The 22,409-nt window shown below is 35.7% G+C and overlaps 1 protein-coding gene across 5 annotated transcripts in view; it reads right to left on the bottom strand.

Annotated features, from left to right (window-relative positions):
- PCNX1 (pecanex 1) overlaps positions 1-22,409 on the bottom strand; it is a 160,532-nt gene that overhangs the window by 105,301 nt on the left and 32,822 nt on the right. For all 5 annotated transcript variants that reach the window (XM_059182936.1, XM_059182934.1, XM_059182932.1 and 2 more), the window contains exons 2-5: positions 18,630-18,838; positions 7,827-7,932; positions 2,365-2,410; positions 1,464-1,553 (exon numbers count right to left, since the gene is read on the bottom strand). In XM_059182936.1, coding sequence (XP_059038919.1) covers positions 1,464-1,553; positions 2,365-2,410; positions 7,827-7,932; positions 18,630-18,838 — 451 coding nt within the window. The remainder of the gene's footprint in view (positions 1-1,463; positions 1,554-2,364; positions 2,411-7,826; positions 7,933-18,629; positions 18,839-22,409) is intronic.

The following is a 22,409-nucleotide window of genomic DNA, read 5'->3' on the forward strand; positions in this document are numbered from 1 at the left end:
AAAAGGCTTTAGTATAACACAACCATGCGCACTCATTTACTTGCTGTTTATGGCTCCTTGTGCGCGCTACAATGGCAGTGGAGTAGTTGCAAAAGAGAGCATATGGCCTACAAAGCTATCTGACCATTTACAGAAGAAGTTTGCTGACCCCTCGCCTAAACATAGTGTGTGCTCGCTGAGAGTCAGACATCACTGTCTATGTCAGTATGAATCTGCAGGAGAGGCTTGTGTGCATATAATTCCCAACACAAAAGACTACAAAACGTTTGCTTATGCGTGCTACTTTCCAGATACAAAATAAAGAAATAGGACCCTAAATGCAGTGGCACTAGCCCAAGATCATTACCTAATTTTTGAGACATTCTAATGATTATATATCACAGAAAACAATACTGTAATTCTCAAACTTATCAATTCACCTTAATCTTTTATAAGAAAATAGTTTCTATATTATATAGTGTGTTTGGAAGTTTTTTTACAGGGGAGGGGTATGTTGGCAGGAGTAGTCCATAAAAGAAAATAAATGATGGGGTATTGCAATTCCAGAAAGCAGTTATAGCACGATGAACTTACATTCCGAGTACCTGGAACAAAACGTGCTTGGAAGAATTGGTTCTAAGAATTGCTTGTAAAATATTGAATAGGAAAATGTCATAATTTAGAAAGCTATTTGTAACTATAAATAAATTTCCTGTACTTAATTATGAAACTTATCAGCCTGCCTGCCTTCCAAAAAATCACACATAGGCCAATAAAAACAACAGGTTAGAAACAAGGAAATAGGTTTCTGTCTCATTGATTATGTAACTTGGGATAATCTCCATTTGAAAATGGAATAACATATCCATCCTTTCATGTCTGAAAATTAAAAATGAAACATAAAAATGGGACATTCTTAAAAAAAAAAAAAACTCCATTAAATCCAAAATACTTATTTATAAAGAACTGAATAAGGAGAGAAGGAAAAACACTTAAAGCCCAAATTTCCATTAAAAATCTGCTACAGGAGGCACCATGTCAAAGGCAGACACAGTTTCTCTGTAAGTCCAACAAGTTAGTTCTCTATTAAAACATACTGTCGGGTAAGATATAGAGCAACTGACATTTAGAGGTCATACTGGATGGAAAGTAACAGTCTTACATACTAGGTTACTAAACTAGGCAAGATGCTCTGACCCACCAGACGAGCAGATTATCTCCCATCTCACACTCACTGCAGGGCACAGGCTCATAAAATTTTTCTCTCCATGTCAACTTGGCAGAACATGTGTAACTGAATTCCAGAAAGCTAAAAGTACTTATAACACTGTTTTACTATTATCCTAGTTAATAACTTTATTTTAATGTTGCTTAAAGGTATCATATTAAATTATTATAAACTTCTGCCAAAAAGTAAACAGCATATTCTACAACTCACCGTGGCCCCCACAATATAACATCAGTGTGAAGTATAATGTTCTTACCTTGTTCTTCACTCCCTTCCTTACAAAGACTAGAGCTCTGGCCCAGACTTAAACTGATATCATCAGAAGTCTTAGCGGTGTCTGTATCTCCTACGAAGTTAAGAGAAACATGTGAACACACTATATTAAAAGTAAAGTCTGTACAGGGTGGCATAACAAGAAAGGATATCAACTACACTACTTTACTATATACTATACTAGGATACGATGTCTACGAGAGCAGATTTTGCATATCACAGGTTGCAATAATGGATGACGCACTGAACTAATGGGAAGCATCATGGACTATGAGACCACATCTTTATTCTCACAGCACTATAAACCAAATAATACAAAAAGCTTCATATGGTTAGCCAATAAAACTTTCTTTAAAAAGAAGCACTTTCTTAAGAAATGGAAATTATGTAATAACAAAACACTTAATTTCCGTCCCCAGGAAAATTATAAAAATGCCCCTAAAAAAGTATAGGATAAAAAAATTTGTCTGAAATAAATGCAAGTAAAAGGTATATGTGAGATGTACAGAAAACATTTTCCCTCTTTTTTACTGTCTTATTTGTACCCAATTTAAAGGTTTCACATTAAATTACTTGGTTTTCCACAAATCTCACCAAAACCCATGAAAACTATTGTCCTTCAAGGCAGAAAGTTTCTTATATATCACAACGTATCATTCACACAATATAATGCAAATATTCAAAGATGTCGGTGAGATTTGGATGGTGAAAGGAGAATCCCATATAAATCAAGTAACCTTTAACACAAGATACATAACTGCATCTACAAATTAATTTCAAGAATGATCTTTCATGACATGTGAATATATAGTATTCAGTTTTCTTTATTATGTCAAAAATGCAATGGAATGTTACAGGCAACTTTCAACTTAGATAATGTCTACCTTTAATAGTTGCTGCTGTTCCAAGACGAGAGGAACCAGATCCAATCTGAAAATATGATATTAAGGAAAACTAATTAAAATGCTATGTCATTATCAATATGGCCTAGCAAGATCATCAGGCTAAACAATCATATTATCAAAACACACTATCAGTCACTTATATAGAAAGATACCCGCTGGGCATGCTGCCTCAGAGCCACATAACCTGTTTGTTGCGGCACATTCTGCACGTCTGCTGTAGATGTGCTAGGGCACGGAGTCCCTTTGCTTGCTCAGGACTGACAGGGCCCACAGAGCGGGATGCCTCCTCCAACACCCACCAGTCCACGACATACAATTACTAACTTTTTTTTTCATTATATCATGACATGCTCATATTAGAAATAAAAGCAAAACCCGGTGTTAAGTCTATCTGAAACAAATTTAGACTTATCAGGGCATGTAAAAGAAAGGTTTGGGAAACATTAACATGGGTTTCAAACAGCAACCTAAATCTTACTGTCAATTGTTACTGTATCAATATGTTCTATCCTGAGTTCTAGACAAAAGAAGTAAGTACTTCTTTATTGACCACTATAACATATTTAACAAGATTAAAACACTAAAGGATCCAAGTAAGATGACTGTTTAGCACAAACTATAAACAGAAAACTAAAACCTACTGAGCCTTTAATGCTTATATTCAGATAACACCTCCCTAAAATCTTAGCCTTCATCCATTATACCACCATAAAAATCATATAAACAAATACCAGAAATTCCACAAACACATTAAGGAAATCAAACATAACAACATGTCAGTTACTAAATCCATAAGTCTTAGTAAATTTCGATAACCTGTCTTCAAGGGATTTAAGAAGAACACAGTCAAGCAAATTTAATATTTTAGAATAAAATTAATATTCATATAATACTTTGTATTTTACCAAATCCTTTATTTGTTGTTATTATATTTTTAAGATTTCATTTTTTAAGTAATCTCTACATCCAACTGGGGCTCAAGCTCACAACCCTAAGATCAAGAGTTATACATGCTCTCCTATCTGAGTCAGCCAGGCAGTCCCCAAATCTCTCCTTGATTCAACTGATAGAAATATACAATAAGAAACTTGCTCAAAATATAAGTTAATACTGAGTTTGATGGGGCATGAGAGTCCTTCTTGATCTGGATGACAATTAAAAGGTATATACGTATATAAAAACCCACTGTGCTGTACACTTAAGGGTATACTATGCTGTAAGATAGTTTTATGTCACTGAAAAAGTCAGTAAAAACAAACATATACAAACAGGTTAGAACTAGTGCCTTTTGATGTGGCCAATAAAAAAAAAATGAGTTTTGCAACATTATTTGATCACTTTATTAAGCTGACGCTCCTGACTTTTTCCTAAGTTCTGCTTTCAATTAGCCATAAAAGGTACTGCAACTAAACAGAAACAAGCCAAAAAGCCTTTTACTGCAAAATAAAATTTCATGCTTATCACACCTGGTAGGTAAGTTATAGGATTAATATATGCTATTTTTCACTAGTATAATACATATAGCTTCCTAGACCAAACAAACAAACAAAAAACAAGTAAGCAAACAAACAAAAAACACATTTTATAAGCACACCCTTCTAGAAATTTAAACCTAAAAAACAACTTTTGAATACTGGTATACTTGTCATTTGCCTATAACCACAAAGTGTTCCCTTTTCTTTCCTTAACAAGCTTCCTACTTTGTTCAGATGTTGGGTGTGTATCTTTTGATCTATGAAAAGTGGGCCCCGGTTTTGGTCAGTGAACGTGTGCGAGAGTCTGCTGGTGGGCTTCAGGGAAAGATCTCTGCATGCCTGAGAAGACGACAAGCAAGCACAACTCTGCCCACACTGTTGCCTGCTTCTTACCTTTTGACAGGGTCATAGGACTGACACTGTAGTGCTCATCCCACAATCTGGAGGGAAAAGCCAACCCACGACCTAACATGAATGAATGGCTGAACGAATGGCCCACAGCCGCCTTCAGTCTCGGAGGACAAACACAGACTCTCATTTCTTTGAGTCACTTAATTAGTTGAGTTCTATTACTTGCTGACAAAGCATTCTTAATGGGTACAATGGTGGTTATATTTTAATCTTCATGCTTTTCCATATTATTTAAATTTATCCCCACCAAATATAAAAGAGTCAGGACTATTTATGTCTGAAACAGAGGACTGAGAATACAGTACATCCAAATAGGGGAATGCATTCCCCCAAAATGTCACTGAAGAAAAACACTGAATGTCATTAACATTCATGATATATTCAACAAAGAAAATCAAGTTCCAAACAGCATGAACACTATAATCCCAACTTTTTAAAAAATGGTTTTTGATTATGACGTTAGGGATGATTTTGTTTTCTTCTGTTTGCTTTCCCCCAGTAGCTATTTTTCTAAAAATGAGCACATTTAGAAAAGGAAAATTTTACAGAAAAAAGGTGTTCTGCACCAGAACACCTGGTTCAGTTGTTTCTTCTCTTTGGTAAGTGCCACAGGAAAGGTCAGGAAGGATTATGGGTGTCAGAGAAGAAAAATTCTTCCAACTAAATAACAATCAGGCAAGTCTTTGCCCCTCCTTCTAGCTGGAAACAATTATTCTCTCCCCTAAAATCATTAGCCCCTTTTCTGTATCATTCCTATGACGATTACTACTTTTTATCTTAGACTTACATTTCCTTGGTAACATACATCGTATTTATAACTTTGATTACTTACAACACATCGACCCTAGCACTGTAAACTCTGTGATGGTAAGACCCACTCCCACTCCATTCAAATAAACTGACTTGAAAGCTATTGGGCACTAAAATATATGAGGGAAGACAAGTGACAGAAGGAGAGGGAGGTACAGGGAAATAAAAAACAAGAAAATAGAAAGGGAAAGGAAAGAGAATAGAAGATGGAAGACAGAAGGGCAGAGGCGGCAAGAAGGAAAGAATGAGAATGGCTAAGACACAGCCACCATACTCAAGTTCACTACCCAGTTAAGAAGACATTATATAAACAACTATGATAATGTTGAAGAAGTGTCATATAATAAAATATGGACAAGAAGCACAGTATGTCTACTGGTAATAAATGGGATAAAACTATAACGCCAAAATCCAAGTAATACAGTAACTTCCAATATGCGCCCATTTTTATTCAAGAGTTAATATTTTAAGAAAAATAAAATTGGGTATGTTGCATATTTATGTCCAGACAAGCTTTAATGACACTCAGGATGGGAGTCCTTTCCTAAAAAAGTAGGGGAAGTTCCAATAGACACGATGCCATGGTAGAGCTACCGAATATGGCTGGCTACTGCTGCACCCTTTCAAATGTCCTACTGGAAAAACGGGGAAAAAAAGTTTGGCTCTCCAAAAGACTGTGGGGAAAAACATACACTTAACTCCCTCGGAAATTGGACATTGCCAGTATCTGTCAGTATGGACAAAGGCCAGCGTTAATTAAGCATACAAAACATACAGCCTTAAAGATTAAACCATTTCGTTTCATAAAGAGACTGGGAAACCAAAGCCAACCAAAAGAGGATCAAGGATAGTAATACTTCTCTTCAAACTGATATTGTAAAAATTGAAACTTAAAAGGTATGGATGTAATTAAAATGTCACAGCCCTTTGCAATAATGTTTCTTTTTTATTTTACTTACTGAGAGAAAGAGAGAAAAAATACACTTGGGCAGGGGGGAGGGGCACAGGAAACAGGAGAGAGAGAATCCTGAGCTCAGGGCTCGAATCTCACAACCCTGAGATCGTGAACTGAGCTGAAATCAAGAGTCTGACACTTAACCAACGGACCCACCACCCAGGCATCCCACCATTGTTGTTGTTTTTTAACTCTAACATTTCCCATTGGTTTGTTACAGAAAGAAGACAAATTTAAGGACATATCTGTTCTACACCACACTTAATCAAAACTCAAACTGTGACCAAATATTCATGCACTTTAAGTTTAAATCATGAAACACAATTCAGAGGCAAATCTATCAAAATATATTAGGAAACAAAACCCTAGTCAAGATTTCGATTCACAGAATATGGTGTTTTCCCCAATATTTTTCCAAAGCAGTGTAGGGCTAAACTAGGTGGAACAGTAATACTGTGAAACAGTCGGGATAACTAAGTCGACTACCTCATTATTTGTTAAACGAAGAGACAGGTCAGCTTCTACCTCTGAAGTTCTATTATCAGTATAGACAAAGATAATTAGCACCTGTTGACTGAAAGTCAACTATGCACAAGGGGACGGTCTACTGGACCAAGGAGGAAGGAGGAGAACCCACGCTGTGGGGGATTACGCGCGAAGTGCTAATAAGTGCGCCCTCTGCAGGAGAAAGAGGCAATAGCACAAGGCCTCTGAAAATCCTGAGAAACGGGATGGTTGCAACAAAAGTTAGAGTTAGGAGGAAGAGAGATCTCAACCCACAAGCAGTGTGGAACAGTAGAGAGACTGGCTGAACAGCAAGAAGTGAGGTCCGGACCTTGATAAAAATCTTCTACGTACTGAAAGGGCTGACGGAAGAACCAAACACACGCGTGGTTAGCTAACGCTGGACTATGACAGGACCTCTAAGTTGCTCGCTAGGTCGCCTCCCTTGAGCTTCTCCAGCGTCACTCCAGCTACCTACCAGGTTCATCTTCTGAGAAGGCAAGCAGGCATTAGTGGGACTTGGACTCGTGTGGGAGATGTTCAGGACGGGGGACAGAAATGCAGCCGTGAAGGCCCAGCTGGGGTAGAATGACAGCACAGCTGGCGTCAGCCAAGTTGTGAGAGATTTTCAGAGTTACTATTTCAAGTTAAACGTTACAGAACAGAAAGACATTAAAATTGTCAAAAGCAGATCTGTATTCTACATCTAGCTCTAACACCAACACCTTGAGCAACAATTCTGAGAACATTTTATTAAGTATAATTAACATACATTAAATTAGTTTCAGGTGTACAACACACTGCCTCAACAATTCTATACATTACTTGGTGTCCACCACAGTAAATGTAGATTTTGAAGAAATTACTTTTTTTTTTTTTTTTTTTTTGCCATGTTTAAGCTAGGAATAACCCCAGACACCTATCTCCCTCCAATACCAAAAATGTCAAGGTAAATAAGAGTGCAAGCGAGAGTCTAATTTTCCTAAAGGCATTCACCACAACTGTCATGGTCAAAACTACCCTAGGCAATGAGCATGAGGCGCATGCTCAGCAAAAATGTACTTAGTGAAAGTGAAAATTTAGTTAAAAATAAGAATACCAATGATGATATTATTAATAAACAATTAAAAACTTAAAATCAGCTCAAAAACTTAAACAATTAAAGATAATTAAAAACTTCAAATCAGCACAATATACCCAAACACCAACTGACTATTACATATAGAATTACTTAAGACCACCATCAAGAGAAGGGAAAAATACAAAATAAAATCACAGGTTCCTACCTGGTTGCTTGGATCTAGACCAGCGTAAGAATTTCTTGAACTGCAACCAACTGGAGGTGTGGCCTCTCGAATGAACTCAGACATTTCAATCCCTCCACCAGGATCACTGTGCGAAAAAAATGAGAAAAAGAGAGAGTAATTGTCATTATTCTGAGCATTCAAAAAACCAACAATGGTTTCTCGTTTATTATTTTTTAAGATATTATACCTTTTTCTATAAAACTGAAAGGCTCTAATTTCTAACAAACAGGAATTTTAAAAAAGATCATTCCTCATTTGTAAGTCTTATAATCTGAACTATTCTATAACCACATCACTACTTGAAAATATTTAAAACTCTCTCCCAAACGGTCTACACCTAATCTGACAATAGTAACTCACCTTAATTACAATTATAGATGCTAAATACAGCACATATTTTATGACAAGTGCCATAAAGCCATTCTAGCAAAGACCTAATCTGCCTTTTGTTTCCCAAGAGCACAGAGCAACTGGCTGCAGCAAACCCAGAAAGCAATCAGATCTCACACCACCTCTCTCCAGAGGCACAGTCTGGCTGAGCAGCATGGCACTATGAGGAACATGCAACAGTCCGCCTTGTCAAGCTAACGCTGTCTGTATTTTTCATGTTAATAGCATTTAATTAGGGATACTAATTTGTTTTACAGAGGGAGAAAGCTAAGATTTCAGATTTGTATTGAGTTTGAAGGCTTAAGTTAAAAAAAAATAAAATGATGTAGTAAAACAGGTATTAGAAAGATAGTACTAAGTTCAAAGAATATGTTGAGTACTTAAAGTCTACACAGAGTACTTAAAGATAAGAGGATCTAAAATTAGGGAGAAAGATTACATCAAATTTCAAAAAACTTAGAAAGTTCTAAGAAGATTCCTCAGGAACATAACTTTTAAAATAACGCAGTCCTAAAAGTTACCAAAATCCCATTTTCCTACCCAAAGATTTTTACTCATTCTACCTGGTACATACAGAGGAAATATGTGTTAAACTTTTAAGTTATTGTTATCAAGGATAAACGTTCCAGTATACATGCTAGAATTATAGCAGATATAAACGATCTTGCCATCCAGCATCTAGTTCAATCATCTGGTTAACAAGACCACCAAAAAGCAACCCAAAATTCTTTTGTTGAGCCACCTCATCCAGAACTTGCATATGGTTTTGGGTAACACTGACCATACACTAAGGTCTAGGGGTGAGCACTACTGGCCGAAGCCAATCAGCATATTCCATTCTTTTGGTCATAGAACTTAGTCCTAGAAAAGGCACAAGACCTAACTCAGGCTAGTATGAAATCAGGCCAGGAGTGTGCTACTCTTAAGAGCGGATATTTCTCTACATCTGCTAGTCTTAATGCTAGTCTTACTGCTGAGAAGTCTTAATGCTGAGAAGATTTAAGGCGTGGCGCTGCTGCAGCCACTTTACAACAGTATGGGGAGTGCTGTCTAAGAAGTCCACTGGAAAAAATGGAGATCAGCCTGGTAAAGGAAGCCGGATCGTGAAATGACTGATACTGCATCTTCCCAATTCAAAGACATCCATTCCTCACACACAGACTTTTCAGTAGTGTGTGCCATAAATTCCCATAAGCTTATTTCAATGAGGTAATCTGACAGCTGCAATCAAAAAATATAGGCAAAATAGAATTTGCTTACAAGTATGCGTTCCATTTTTAAGTATTTATCACTATAGCTATTCTAGTGACTTTTTAGTATTAATGGTCTTGTAGCTATCATGTCCCTGTTTACTTAATGGGTTCCCAATTCTAGGCCACTAACTGCAGTTAGTTAACTCATACTCAGTAAAGAAAATCAGCTTTCTAACTTGCTATCCACTTATACAAATAAAATAAAATACTGGAACTCAGTTACAAATCTCATAGCAATTCAGCATGCAAATGTCCACGTGTGAGAGAGGTGAAACATGCTCGAGTTTCTGAGCTGTTTGGTGTTAACTCATACAGGACACGTGGGCCAGAATGAACAATCTTTTTCTAATTTGGCAAAATCTTCAGTGTGTGTGTAGAGACAGCTATCACCACACTGAAAGAGTGGTGAGTACTAACCAGCAACACCACCGTGCTCTCCCTAGTTCTCCAGAACGCATTCCCTAAGTCAGATTCCCGGAAATCAGAAGACAGAGAGTAAGGCAAAGATTAAAGAATACAATATTCAACCCCAGAGAAAGGATAGAGAGCCTCACCTTTCCTACTTTATATACACCAACTTTATTGGTATATGATTCACATATCACCCAATTTATCCATTTAAACTTGACAAATCAATGGTTTTTAATATATTCATAAAGTCATGCAACCATTACCAGAGTTCATTTTAGAACATTTTTGTCACCTCAATAACAAACCCCTTTAGCTATTACCCCCCTTCCCTTCCCATCACCCCCAGCCTTAAGTAGCCAGAAATCTGTTTTCTGTCTTTATATATTTGCCTATTTTGCATGTTTCATAGAAATGGAATCATAATATGTATGTTCTTTGTGACTGGCTTCCTTCACTTAGCCTCAAGTTTTCAAGGTTAATCTGTGTTGTAGCAACTATGAGCACTTCATATTTTTTATGGCCAAATTATCCTGCACTGCATGGATAGAACACGTTCTGTCAACTCATTTGTCAGCTGATGGACAGTACTGCCTACTTATAGACACCACTTCTGATAGCAAGTACAAATTATTACAATCTGAAGGTTAAGTTATTATAAATAACAAATACAAGCAAATATTTACTAAGTACTTAATACGTTCCAGTCATAGGAGCATGTGCTTTATTTGCATTTGCTCATGAAATCTCCTCCTTAAAACCTAAGATACAAATACTTTCCTCATTTTAGAGATGAAAAACTGAAAACCAGAAAGTGTAAAAATCTCCGGTCTCACACTGGTATATGGAGTTCAGGTGGGAGGGAGGATACAAATAATATTTACACAGTCCTCTACAATCTGTCCCATGTCTTCTCTCCCACACAGCTGAATGTACATACTTACAGCCAATGAGAACTGAGGCAAGACTTGAACACCTTGTCTGTACAGCTCTAAAGTCCACTCTAAAACACCAATACTTGTCTTTTAAAAAGAAAATTAGCATTAAAGTTTTCTTTCCATTTCAAAACCAAAAATAAACACCATTGTCTAAAACAGGGTTTTTTAACCTCAGCACTGTTGACATTTTGGGCCACTTCATTCCTGATTGTGGGGGACCATCTCGTGCACTGCAGGATGGTTAGCAATATCCCTGACCACTCTGCTAAATGCCAGAAGCACTTCCCCCTGGTTGTGATAAACAAAACTGTCTCCAAATATTGCCAAATGTCTCTTTGTGGGGAAAATCACCCCCAGCTGAAAAACCATGATACAGAACTTGCCCAGGGGCCAACACTGAGTGGGCAGGAAGTATTAAAGGGAGTAAAAAAAGGAGGAATGAAAAAATGGATAGTTCCTTTTGTAACGAAATAATCCTCTAGCAAAATTACCACACCTCTCTTCTCTACAAATTCAAAAGTAGAACTTTAGCCAGCGGGTCACTGTCCTAAATATAGCAAAACACACAAAATGGCTGAGTAAGAGTTTCTTTATTAGCAAGACTTGCAGATTTTTGGCAATGGCAATTTCAGCACATACCTGGAAAGTATAGTAGTTTACAATTCTCACAGAAGCAAAGTGGTCTACTGCAGTAAGCAATACACCAAATTCTGGGAATCTCTACCTTTATGCCTTAATTTCCCCATCTGTTAAAAAAAAAAAATACCAGGTACACGGAGAGGCAGAAAAGCAGAAGGGGTCTAATCTGAATTATAAAGGAGATTTCACAAACCTGATGTTAGTTATTAGTATCATTTACTGCTCAGGCTTTAATGAGAAACTTCACAGCACCATTACAGTACTAAATTTGCAAATCTAATGTAGATCATAATGATGTTCATAAAAGTATGAATAGGTAAAAACAAAGTCCTTAAGCAAATCTTCACAAGATTTTCCCTAAAATTTACCCACATATAGTTTAAATGGGTCCGTAATTTATAGTATTTCAAGCACTACAGGCATGAGAAACAGAAAATATAGTCTCCAAAATATTTGTATTCAAATCCTAAAATCCAGTGTGCTAATTTCCTCTCCTAAAACATTAAAAAAGTAATATAAATATTAATGACTTTCAATCTTTCTCTAATAAAGATTAAATAAGGATTTTTGAACTGCTGTACCAGAGCCGACAACTGTAAGTCTCAAGGAGTCCTCCTGCGTTCATTCATTCATGCAACAAACTGACAACTATACTGTACCAAGCACAGTGATAGGCTCTGGAAATGAAATTATTTCCTGTCCATTTCTTCTCCTCAGAAGGGAATGTGAGTCCAAGTGGGAGGATGGGGGAAAACAGATATCAAGAACAAAAAGCTACAAAAAAGACTTCATTTAAGGGTGAAACTTCAAAACACTTGAAGATTAGAAAAACACAAGGATGTAAGCCAAAACTATTTTACTTTAACCACGGGCTAGAAGTCATAGCCTATGAAAGTTAAACTACTATAAGGACTAGAAAGGAAGAAATAAAACTGTTGTCACTTATAGAAAATCAAGAAATACCTATAAAGTTGCAACATTAATAGGGGAGTTTAGTGAGGCTGCTAGATAAAAAAACTGTTATATTTAAAGGAGAAAAAAAACCAGAAAGGGCAATTATGAAACATTTCTGTAATGAAAACGCTATAAAATAATTTGGCAAATTTAACAAAAGCTATGCAAGTCTTTTAATGAAGAATTGATATATCTTTACTGAAAGATATTAAAGAAGGCTAAGTAAATGGAGAGATTCAATATTGTAAAGCTATTAATTCCCAGCAGAGGAATCTACATATTCAATGTAATGTCTATAAAACCCTATGTTCTCAAAGACTTTGCCCAACAAATTCTATTAATTCTATATTTAATTCTATATTATATTATACATATATAATATAATATATAATTCTATAAATTCTGTATCAAAGAACAAAGAGCCAAGAATAATAGTCACTCCTGAAAAAGAAGGAAGTAGGAGGTCTGCCCCACCAGACATCCAAAGCCATGTCATGAAGCTACAATAACTGGGACAGTGTGGTAATGACAGAGGCACAAACAACCAGATCAACAGAACAGAAAAGAGAGCCCATAAACACCCCTACCATATATGGAAATTTAGCCTATGACAGAGTGAGTACTACAGAACACCAAGGAAAAGACAGTCTCTTTAACAAACACTGATAAAACCAGTTACTCATAAAGAAACAAGAGTCCAATCCCTACCTGACACTACAAATTAATTTGAACTGAAATCCAAAAACAAAAGAAATATGACTTTTAAAAGAAGAAATGAGATATATTTCTTATCTTTGTGTAGGAAATAACTGCTTAAACAAGACACAAAAAATGCTAATTATGAAAAAATGGTAAATCTTGAATTTTAGTACATATGCTAATCATAAATCCCCTGAAGGAAAGCAAAATGGCAAGACACAAACTGGGAGAAAATGTCTGTAATGTATATATCCGATAAAGTAGTAGTATCATAAATTTATTTTTAAAATTCCTATTATTCAATAAGAAAAACACAAGTCCAAAGAAAAATAAAACAAGACATGAACGGGCCTTGGAAAGAACAGAAAAACTAAATGGACCAAGTATGTATGATAAGATGCCCAACCTCATTAGTAATCAGAAAGTAATTAGAAATCAGTAATCAGGGCGCCTGGGTGGCTCAGTGGGTTAAGCCGCTGCCTTCGGCTCAGGTCATGATCTCAGGGTCCTGGGATCAAGTCCCGCATCAGGCTCTCTGCTGCTCAGCAGAGAGCCTGCTTCCTCCTCTCTCTCTGCCTGCTCTCTGCCTACTTGTGATCTCTCTCTGTCAAATAAATAAATAAAATCTTTAAAAAAAAAAAAAAAAAGAAAAAAAGAAATCAGTAATCAGAAAGTAACTGAAAGTCCCAATGAGGCACATTTAACACTTATCTGAATGGCAAAGTTTTAAGGCTTATCAAAATCAAATACTGATGAAGATATGGAACAACAAGAACTTTCACATACTAATGATGTGAGTATAAAGTCCCAAACAGGCTGGAATTATCTAATAAAACTGAACATGAAAATACCCTATGAATTAGTTTATATTCACTAGATATCTTGTGTACCAAGAAACACATACAATAATGTGTCTTCAGAACACATGGATAAATAAAATAAACAAGTAAATTGTAGTCTATTCCCACAGTAGTAAACTGTGCAACAGTAAATACAAATAAATGAAAGCTATAAGCATCAACATAAATAAGCCAATAAAATACAGTATTTCAGACAAAAAAGTTCCTCATTGAGGAATACATATAGTACTATTCTCTTTAGGATATCCTAAGGCAGATTAATATGTTTAGTAATATGTACAAAGACTGGATAAGAAAGAAAAGCAAGGGAATTATTAACATAATTCAAGATAATGATCATTCTTGAAGGAAAAAGAAAACAATGAAATGGGAAAGAGGTATGTAAAGGCTTGTACAGTATTGGTATAATAACCTATTTCTTAAGTTTTCTGGTGGGTAATCAAATAGTCACTTTATTATTATTCTCTAAATTATACTGAATGATATGATTAATAAGCTATTTAGGAATATATACATTTCATAATAAAAATTTTTAAATTTTAAATTTTAAACTGAAAGAAAATGGAAGAACAATTCAGTAATGAAAGGAAAGGAATTAAAAACACGGGAAGACCTGGGTGGCTCAGCTGGTTAAGTGTCTGCCTTTGGCTCAGGTCATGATCTCAGGGTCCTGGGATTGAGCTCCATGACCTTGGGCTCTGTGGTCAATAAGGAATCTGCTTGAGGATACTCTCTCCCTTGCCCTCTGCCCCACCCCTCTTAAAAGAAAAGGAATGGTTCTAAATGCTTTATATGTATTATCTTTCATACATTCTTTATATCCTATATCATAAGATATAGTACTTTGGGGAAAGCTTGGGTGGCTCAGTTGGTTAGACAACTGCCTTCAGCTCAGGTCATGATCCTGAAGTCCCGGGATCGAGTCCCAGATCGGGCTCTCAGCTCCACTGGGAGTCTGCTTCTCCCTCTGACCTTCTCCTCGTTCATGCTCTCTCACTGTCTCTCAAATAAATAAAATCTTAAAAAAAAAAAAAAAGATATAGTATTTTTATTTATATATTTTATATTTATTTATTTATATGTATTATACATATTTATATTTAGTATATATATATACTTCTAATTTTATTTATTCATTTATTTATAGTATTATTTTATTTATTTACCTCATCATTCAGGTGAGAAAGCCAAGGCATAAAAAGCTTAAGTAACTCCCCCCAAGGTCATACAGTCAGGAAGTGATTCAAGCCCTAGCAGATTAAGTGCAGAGTGTACATTCTCTCTGCTTACTCATAATATAAGGGTATGCATTTCCTAATAAAAATAAGATAGACTTAAGGAATACATAGAACCCATAGAAAATATATGAAATTTTATGAGACAGGTAAAAAAATGGATATATACACCATGTCCCTGATGAGACTTCATATTTTAAAGGTTAAGTTTTCTCCATATTGAATACACTTATCAAGTCTAAAGGAATTTTCTGGAGGATGAGCAAAAGGGGCATCTCACAAAAAACTATGTACAGTTGACCTTTGAACAACACAATTGTGAAATACGCAGGTCCACTTACATGTGGATTTTCTACATTTTACAGTACTGTAAATGTATTGTCTCTTCCTTATGATTTTCTTTAAAAACAATATCTTTTCTCTAGCTTACTTTATTATAAGAATACAGTACATACATAATACATATAACATACAAAACATGTGTTAGTTGACTGTTTATGTTCCCAATAAGGCTTCTAGTCAACAGTAGGCTGTTAGTAGTTAATTGGGGGGAGGGGAGTCAAAAGTTATACATGGATTTATTTTATTTTATTTTATTTTATTTATTTGAGAGAGCGTGAGAGTGAGAGAACACAAGAGGGGCAGCAGCAGAGGGAGGGGGAGAAGCAGGCTCCCTACGCATCGGAGCTTGATCCCAGAACCCTGGGATCACCTGAGCCAAAGGTAGATGCTTAACCGACTGAGTCACCCAGGGGCCCTGATACATGGATTTCTGACTACACAGGGGAAGGGGTTTGGTGCCCCTAGCCTCCTCATTGTTCAGGGGTCAGCTATTTACGCATGAGAAGAACTAAGATAACACTCAAACAAAAAAATACTAAAAAGGGATTCACAATGCTAAATGATAAGCATATTAGTAAGCCATAAAAACAGTACAAAATAAAGAACAAAACAGAACAAAATAAACAGCAGTATGGTATAAACAAAAGAGAAAGAGATCAATGGGTCAGAAAACAAAGCCCAGAAATTGATATAAGTATATATGCATATGCTACATGAAAAGGAAAATATTTAAAATTACTGAGGGAAAATGCATTATTCACTCAATAGTGTTGGGACTAACCTAAAAAAAAAAAAAAAAAAAAAAAGAACCAAACAAAAAAAAGAATGTTTTCAGCTTGACTACAATGTAAAATGAAAAATTATAAAAATGCTGAAAGCAGACACAGGCAAACATTTACATAATATGGTGGAAGAAAAAAATCTCACACAACTTGGTATCAAAGGCAGAACTAATAAACATTCACAGAATAGACTGCACAAAAATAAACTGTGGCACATAAATAAATAAAATGCTATAAATTATTTGACACAAAACATAAAGAACTAAAATCCTTCATAAATACCTTCTCCAAAAAAACAGCAAAAATCACCAACAGAAAAATAAACAATTCACAAAGTAAATATGTAACAATAATAACACAAGAAAAATACATCCATTTTAACTAGTAAACCAAAAACTTAAAAATTAAACAGTGAGCTATCTACCACAGTTCTGTCTAAATACCAAACACTCAATGTTGTCAATGTGCAGAAAAAGCAGCCCTCAAATTGCTGACAGTGGTAATTAGAAGGTTAATCTTTGGAATGTGGCAATATATACTGAAAAACTTAAAAATGGGTATAGCTTTCTAGTATTTTACCTCTGCCAAATTATAGTTAAAATTTTAATCATTAAAAATGAAAACATCCCAGGGGCACCTGGCTGGCTCAGTTGGTGAACTGTGCAATTCTTGATCTTGGGGTTGTGAATTCAAGTCCCACCATTGAATAAAATGTTTTTTTTTTTAAAGATTTTATTTACTTGTCAGAGACAGAGAGAGAGAGCAAATGACAGGCAGAGGGAGAAGCAGACTCCCCACTAAGAAAGGAGCCCAGTGTGGGGCTGGATCCCAGGACCCTGGGATCATGACCTGAGCTGAAGGCAGACACTTAAGCAACAGAGCCACCCAGACATCCCAAAAATAAAATCTTTTAAAAAAAAAATTTTAACATCACAGTGATCTATCATACAAATTTAAATTTGAAAAAAGTAACTAATATCAAAACAGTAAAATTATGACATACCTACAAAATGGAATACTGTAGTTATTAAACATAGAAAAAAATAGTATGCAGAAAAAATGTTTTCACTACTTCAAATATTTTCTGAGTACCTATCAGTGACTCTGCTTTAGAATCTGGGAATAAAATAGTTCACAGGAAAAACAAGGCCCCTGCCTTCAAGAAACATATAATGCAAATGATTAAGTAAGACAATTTCAAGTAGTGATTAATGTTATGAACATCATGAAATAATGTTATGAATATGTGCTAATGAACAAACAGTGTGATCATGTTATGGGTGGAGAAAAGTATAACTGAAAAGGGATAAACTCGATATACTGGAAAGCAGAAACATTACCTACCTTAAAAGAGGAGTACCCACTTTTCATATTATACTGAGTGGAAACATCTCAGAGCGGTTAAAAACATGAACTCCAGATGAGAGGCCCTGGAATATTTCCTCCTGCTCACTCTAGTTTCCTCATCTATAAATCAGGAATAACTATAGTATCTATCTCACAGAACTGTTGTAAGGACAATTACACACAACAAGTGTTCATATAGTAACTTTTTTGAAGACTTATTATTAGTGGTACCTATCATTTCTATGAAATCATAGTGAACTTCTTACTATGAATGAAATAAATCTTTTTGTCAACAAGAGAAAGGGGATGAGGCCGAGGCAATGATGAGAAATGTGACTGGGAGCCACAAGATGAATATTTGGCTGGGAGGGGAAAGGAAACCTCTAGGAGGAGGTAACATCTACACAAACTTAAATCCTAAGAGGTCAGTTATACAAAGATGGAGGGAAGGAACAGCGAAGTTTCTAAGGTGAAAATATATAACTGAAAAATATTTACAATAAAGTGAAAAATGTAGATTAAAAATATCAAGTAAAATATTATCACAATTTGCTTAAGATATATACACATTTTATTTATACATATAAGTAAAATACAAATGCTAAGATTTATAAACCGTGCTTTAAAATTACTTCTTCACAGTTTTTCACTGGTTTTGGTCTTGGTGTGACTATTTTACAATTATAACTTTTATTGGTCTAGCTTGTTATTTAGTAACAAAGCTAGGACAGTTACTTAATCCCTCAGATATGCCTGTGAGCTTTGCTGGGGTCTAATGTGATCATCTGTACCCGTCCTGTTACCTGTTGTGGCAAGATCTGTAACTGCCTTAAACCCACATATCAAAACCGCAGCACAACACAACAAGAGAATCCCATCATTGTACACAAGCGTGACGCACATCCTTACAAACTGAGTGCCATGGGTTTCCTTACCTCGGTCCGTTACTGTCTTTTCTTCTGGTTGAACAGTTGCCCTGCTCAGCCTTGGCTCGCTGATCCGGGAACTCACGCGCATTTCTCTCTACGACTTCTCCGGCGTCCAGGGCTCTGTGGAGTCGGTAGTTGACCATTTTCAGAACAACAAAAACAGCGGCTATCACAGGACAGTAAACTGCTACGATAATCATGGAAGAAGGAAGAGCCTTGGAGAGAAAGAAAATAAAGATAGGCATTAAAAAATATTTTATATTTTATTCAATTAGAGAAATCTGTAACTAAAATGATACACACACATTCACACACAAAACGGCAATGATGTAATTAGCACTAAGTTATAAAAGTGTAAGGCAGTAAGACAGCCCAAGATAGTAGCCACGAGCTACACGTAGCAATTGAGCATCAGAGGGATGGTTAGTGTGAACTGAGATGTGCTCTAAGAATAAAATAACACTGGATTTTGGAGATACAGTATGCAAAAAAGGAGTGCAAAATATCTCAATTTTATATCGATTACATGTCAAAATAATGTTTAGATTATACTGGATTAAGTAAAGCACACAACTAAACTTATTCTCATCTGTTTCTTTTTATTTATTTTTAATGTGGCTATTAGAAAATTTTAAATTACATATGTGGCTTGCACGAGTTACATTTCCACTGGAGAGCACAGTATAAAGTCCATGCCTAAAAGCTTATGATACAACTGGAGAGTCAGGTATCACATTACATAATACATGAGTAAGACAGGATTGTGGTCCAAAATATATATAAGCCCTGTTTATATGCTCTCTGGAACTCTCTTTCAGAGAGTTTATATCTTCAGGATATAAATATTCTTTGGGTTCTAGAAAGCTGTTCGAGTTAAAACTGTTAGAAAAATAACCTTTGAACTATGACTGAAAATGCAGATAAGACATGGGAGACATGCAAAATCCAATTATGTCTTCTTCTAAAATACTTGAAAATTGTAGCCTGACAAATAAAAAAAGAATACAGAACAAATCAAGCAAAAAGAAACAGATTAACTGAAAAAAACAGAGAGGCTTCCTAGGCATGAGGATTGCAGACCCGTCATACCTAAGGATCTACTGATGTGGACCTGGATCCAGGGGTGACAGGCACAGCGACCACCCCATTTGGAAAACATGGCCACTGGCAGAGACTATAAAACCAGAAACTTTATGTCCATTTTCATAAGATACAAATCACTCGCAGTGTTTGTAGCTCTAAATTTCATAAGATTTAACCCCAGTCATCTGAGAACATAGCTCCAAATTTGCTTGGAAAGGTTACTTGGAACTGCTTGAGATGGTAAAACAAAAGGTCCTGGTGAACCAGGTAGGTTCAGAATACAAACATGATAAAAGATTAAAAAAAAAAAAGTTATTTTGTAGGGAGAGAGAAGGAAAGAAAGCGGGTTGGAATTGGGAAGGGGAAAAACAAAAGTAAATAAAGCCCATAGTTTGCTACTTTTGAGTTGCATATGCTTATAGTAGGTATATATTTGGTATTTTTAAAACTTGGATTAAGGAAACCTTCATGTTAAAACATTAAATCCGTGGGGGTGCCTGGGTGGCTCAGTGGGCTGATCCTCCGCCTTTGGCTCGGGTCATGATCTCAGGGTCCTGGGATTGAGCCCCACATCAGGCTCTCTGCTCAGCAGGAAGCCTGCTTTCCCGTTCTCTCTGTCTACTTGTGATATCTCTGTCAAATAAATAAAAATCTTTTAAAAATTAATTAATTAAACCTGTGAATTCAATTTAAATGTCACTGAATGACTGACTTAGGTTTATGACTTTAAAAATGCAAACTGGGGGCGCCTGGGTGGCTCAGTGGGTTAAGCCGCTGCCTTCAGCTCGGGTCATGATCTTAGGGTCCTGGGATCGAGTCCCACATTGGGCTCTCTGCTCAGTGGGGAGACTGCTTCCCCTCCTCTCTCTCTGCCTGCCTCTCTGCCTACTTCTGATCTCTCTCTGTCAAATAAATAAATAAAATCTTAAAAAATAAAAATAAAAATCCAAACTATTTAAAATTTTAAGAAAAATCCATAAATACCAGGTTTAGAGAAGTTTAGTACTTAGATTTATTAGATAATCTAAGTATTTAAAAATGAATGCTAAATTTATAAGTATGATTTAAATTAAAGAGATCCTAAGTATAATTTAAAGGGATCTTAAGCTAAATTAAAAAATAAAAACAACCTCTAAAACAGAATTGTTAAGAATGTATTCGAGTTTGAAACTGTTTTAACTTGTAACTTTAAAATAATCTATTTTTTGGTTTAAAAAAAAAACGCATCCTGAATAAGAAAACAAATAGACACACATTGACAAAAATTCCAAAGTAAACACACAAACACATACAGACACATACTGCTTAGAGTATCTACAAAAGTTTTGCATGATGCCAGTTTCTATACACCATGTTCATGTAAGAATTAGAATTCTTGGCAATCATTTAGTTCAACACCTTCATTTTCAGACAGAAAATTGAGACTTACTAACTTTGAATGACTTAGCCAAGATTACCCATCTTTTGTTTTTGTTTTTAAAGATTTTATTTATTTGATAAACAGAGATCACAAGTTGGCAGAGAGGTAGGCAGAGAGAGGGAGGAAAAAGCAGGCTCCCTGCCATGCAGAGGGCCCGATGCGGGGCTTGATTCCATGACCCTGGGATCATGACCTGAGCAGAAGGCAGAAGTTTTAACCCACTGCGCCACCCAGGCACCCCAATATTACCCATCTTAATGACAAAATTAACCAATATTTCTCATGCCTAAGTCATTGCATGTTTTACTACACACCGATACCAATTCCATTCTCAAATGTAAATTGTCAATGAAAAATAAGTCAGAGTTCCATCATTATTCACCATAGTCCCTATTAAGATAAAAATTATTGATTATATTAATTAAGCAGATAGAAAGAAAAGAACCTCACCATTACATTCAGAGTGGTAGACAAATTCCATGGAAATGTTAATGCCCCTCCAAATGGGAAAAGAGAAAGAGACGGCTTAATATTTGAATGGTCTATCTTATCTGAATGTAGACAGCCAAAGATTACGAATACCTAAAACAGATTGAAATAAATTCTCTCTCCCTACTATTCTATTGCTACCAGTAGTAGATTACTGAGTGCCAGAAAACATACTAAATGTACAGGATCTATATAGTAAGAACAGAATTTCTTCTCTTAAAACACTGAACAGTGAAAAGACTGAAAACTAAATAAAAATTCAAGTGACTATTTCATACCAGAAACAGCTATCAGATGAATGATGAACACTTATATTTTCTACTCAAACTACAGAAGTTATCCATTTATTTTATACCGTATGGTTTAAATGTAGAAGCCCTGTCAATTTACTCTGGAGGTTTCTAGGTGACAGAGGACAGTTGTGCTCTAAGTTTCACTTTACCCAGGAGGGATAAAATGCATAGACACACACTGGGCTGTTGCGTGATTTTATTCAAGTTTGTTGTCTACTTACATTACTTCACTACATAGCACAGTTGAAAATATTAGTATGATCATAAATGTTTCACAAAACTTCCCTGTAACTACCTTACCAATACACAAGAAAATTTCAAATGGTATCTGCCGTTACAAAATTCCTGTGGTTCCTCTAAAATCAAAACCAAACAGCTAAAGACCAGTTAGGACACCTATCCCTCAGTTTTATAATTATATACCAAAAGTGCAAACCAAGTAGTATTTACTATTTGCTTTTATATATTATTAAATTAGGCATACTGATACTGTGTTTTCAA

Source organism: Mustela lutreola, chromosome 7 (assembly GCF_030435805.1).
Source record: "Mustela lutreola isolate mMusLut2 chromosome 7, mMusLut2.pri, whole genome shotgun sequence".
Lineage (NCBI taxonomy): Eukaryota > Metazoa > Chordata > Mammalia > Carnivora > Mustelidae > Mustela > Mustela lutreola.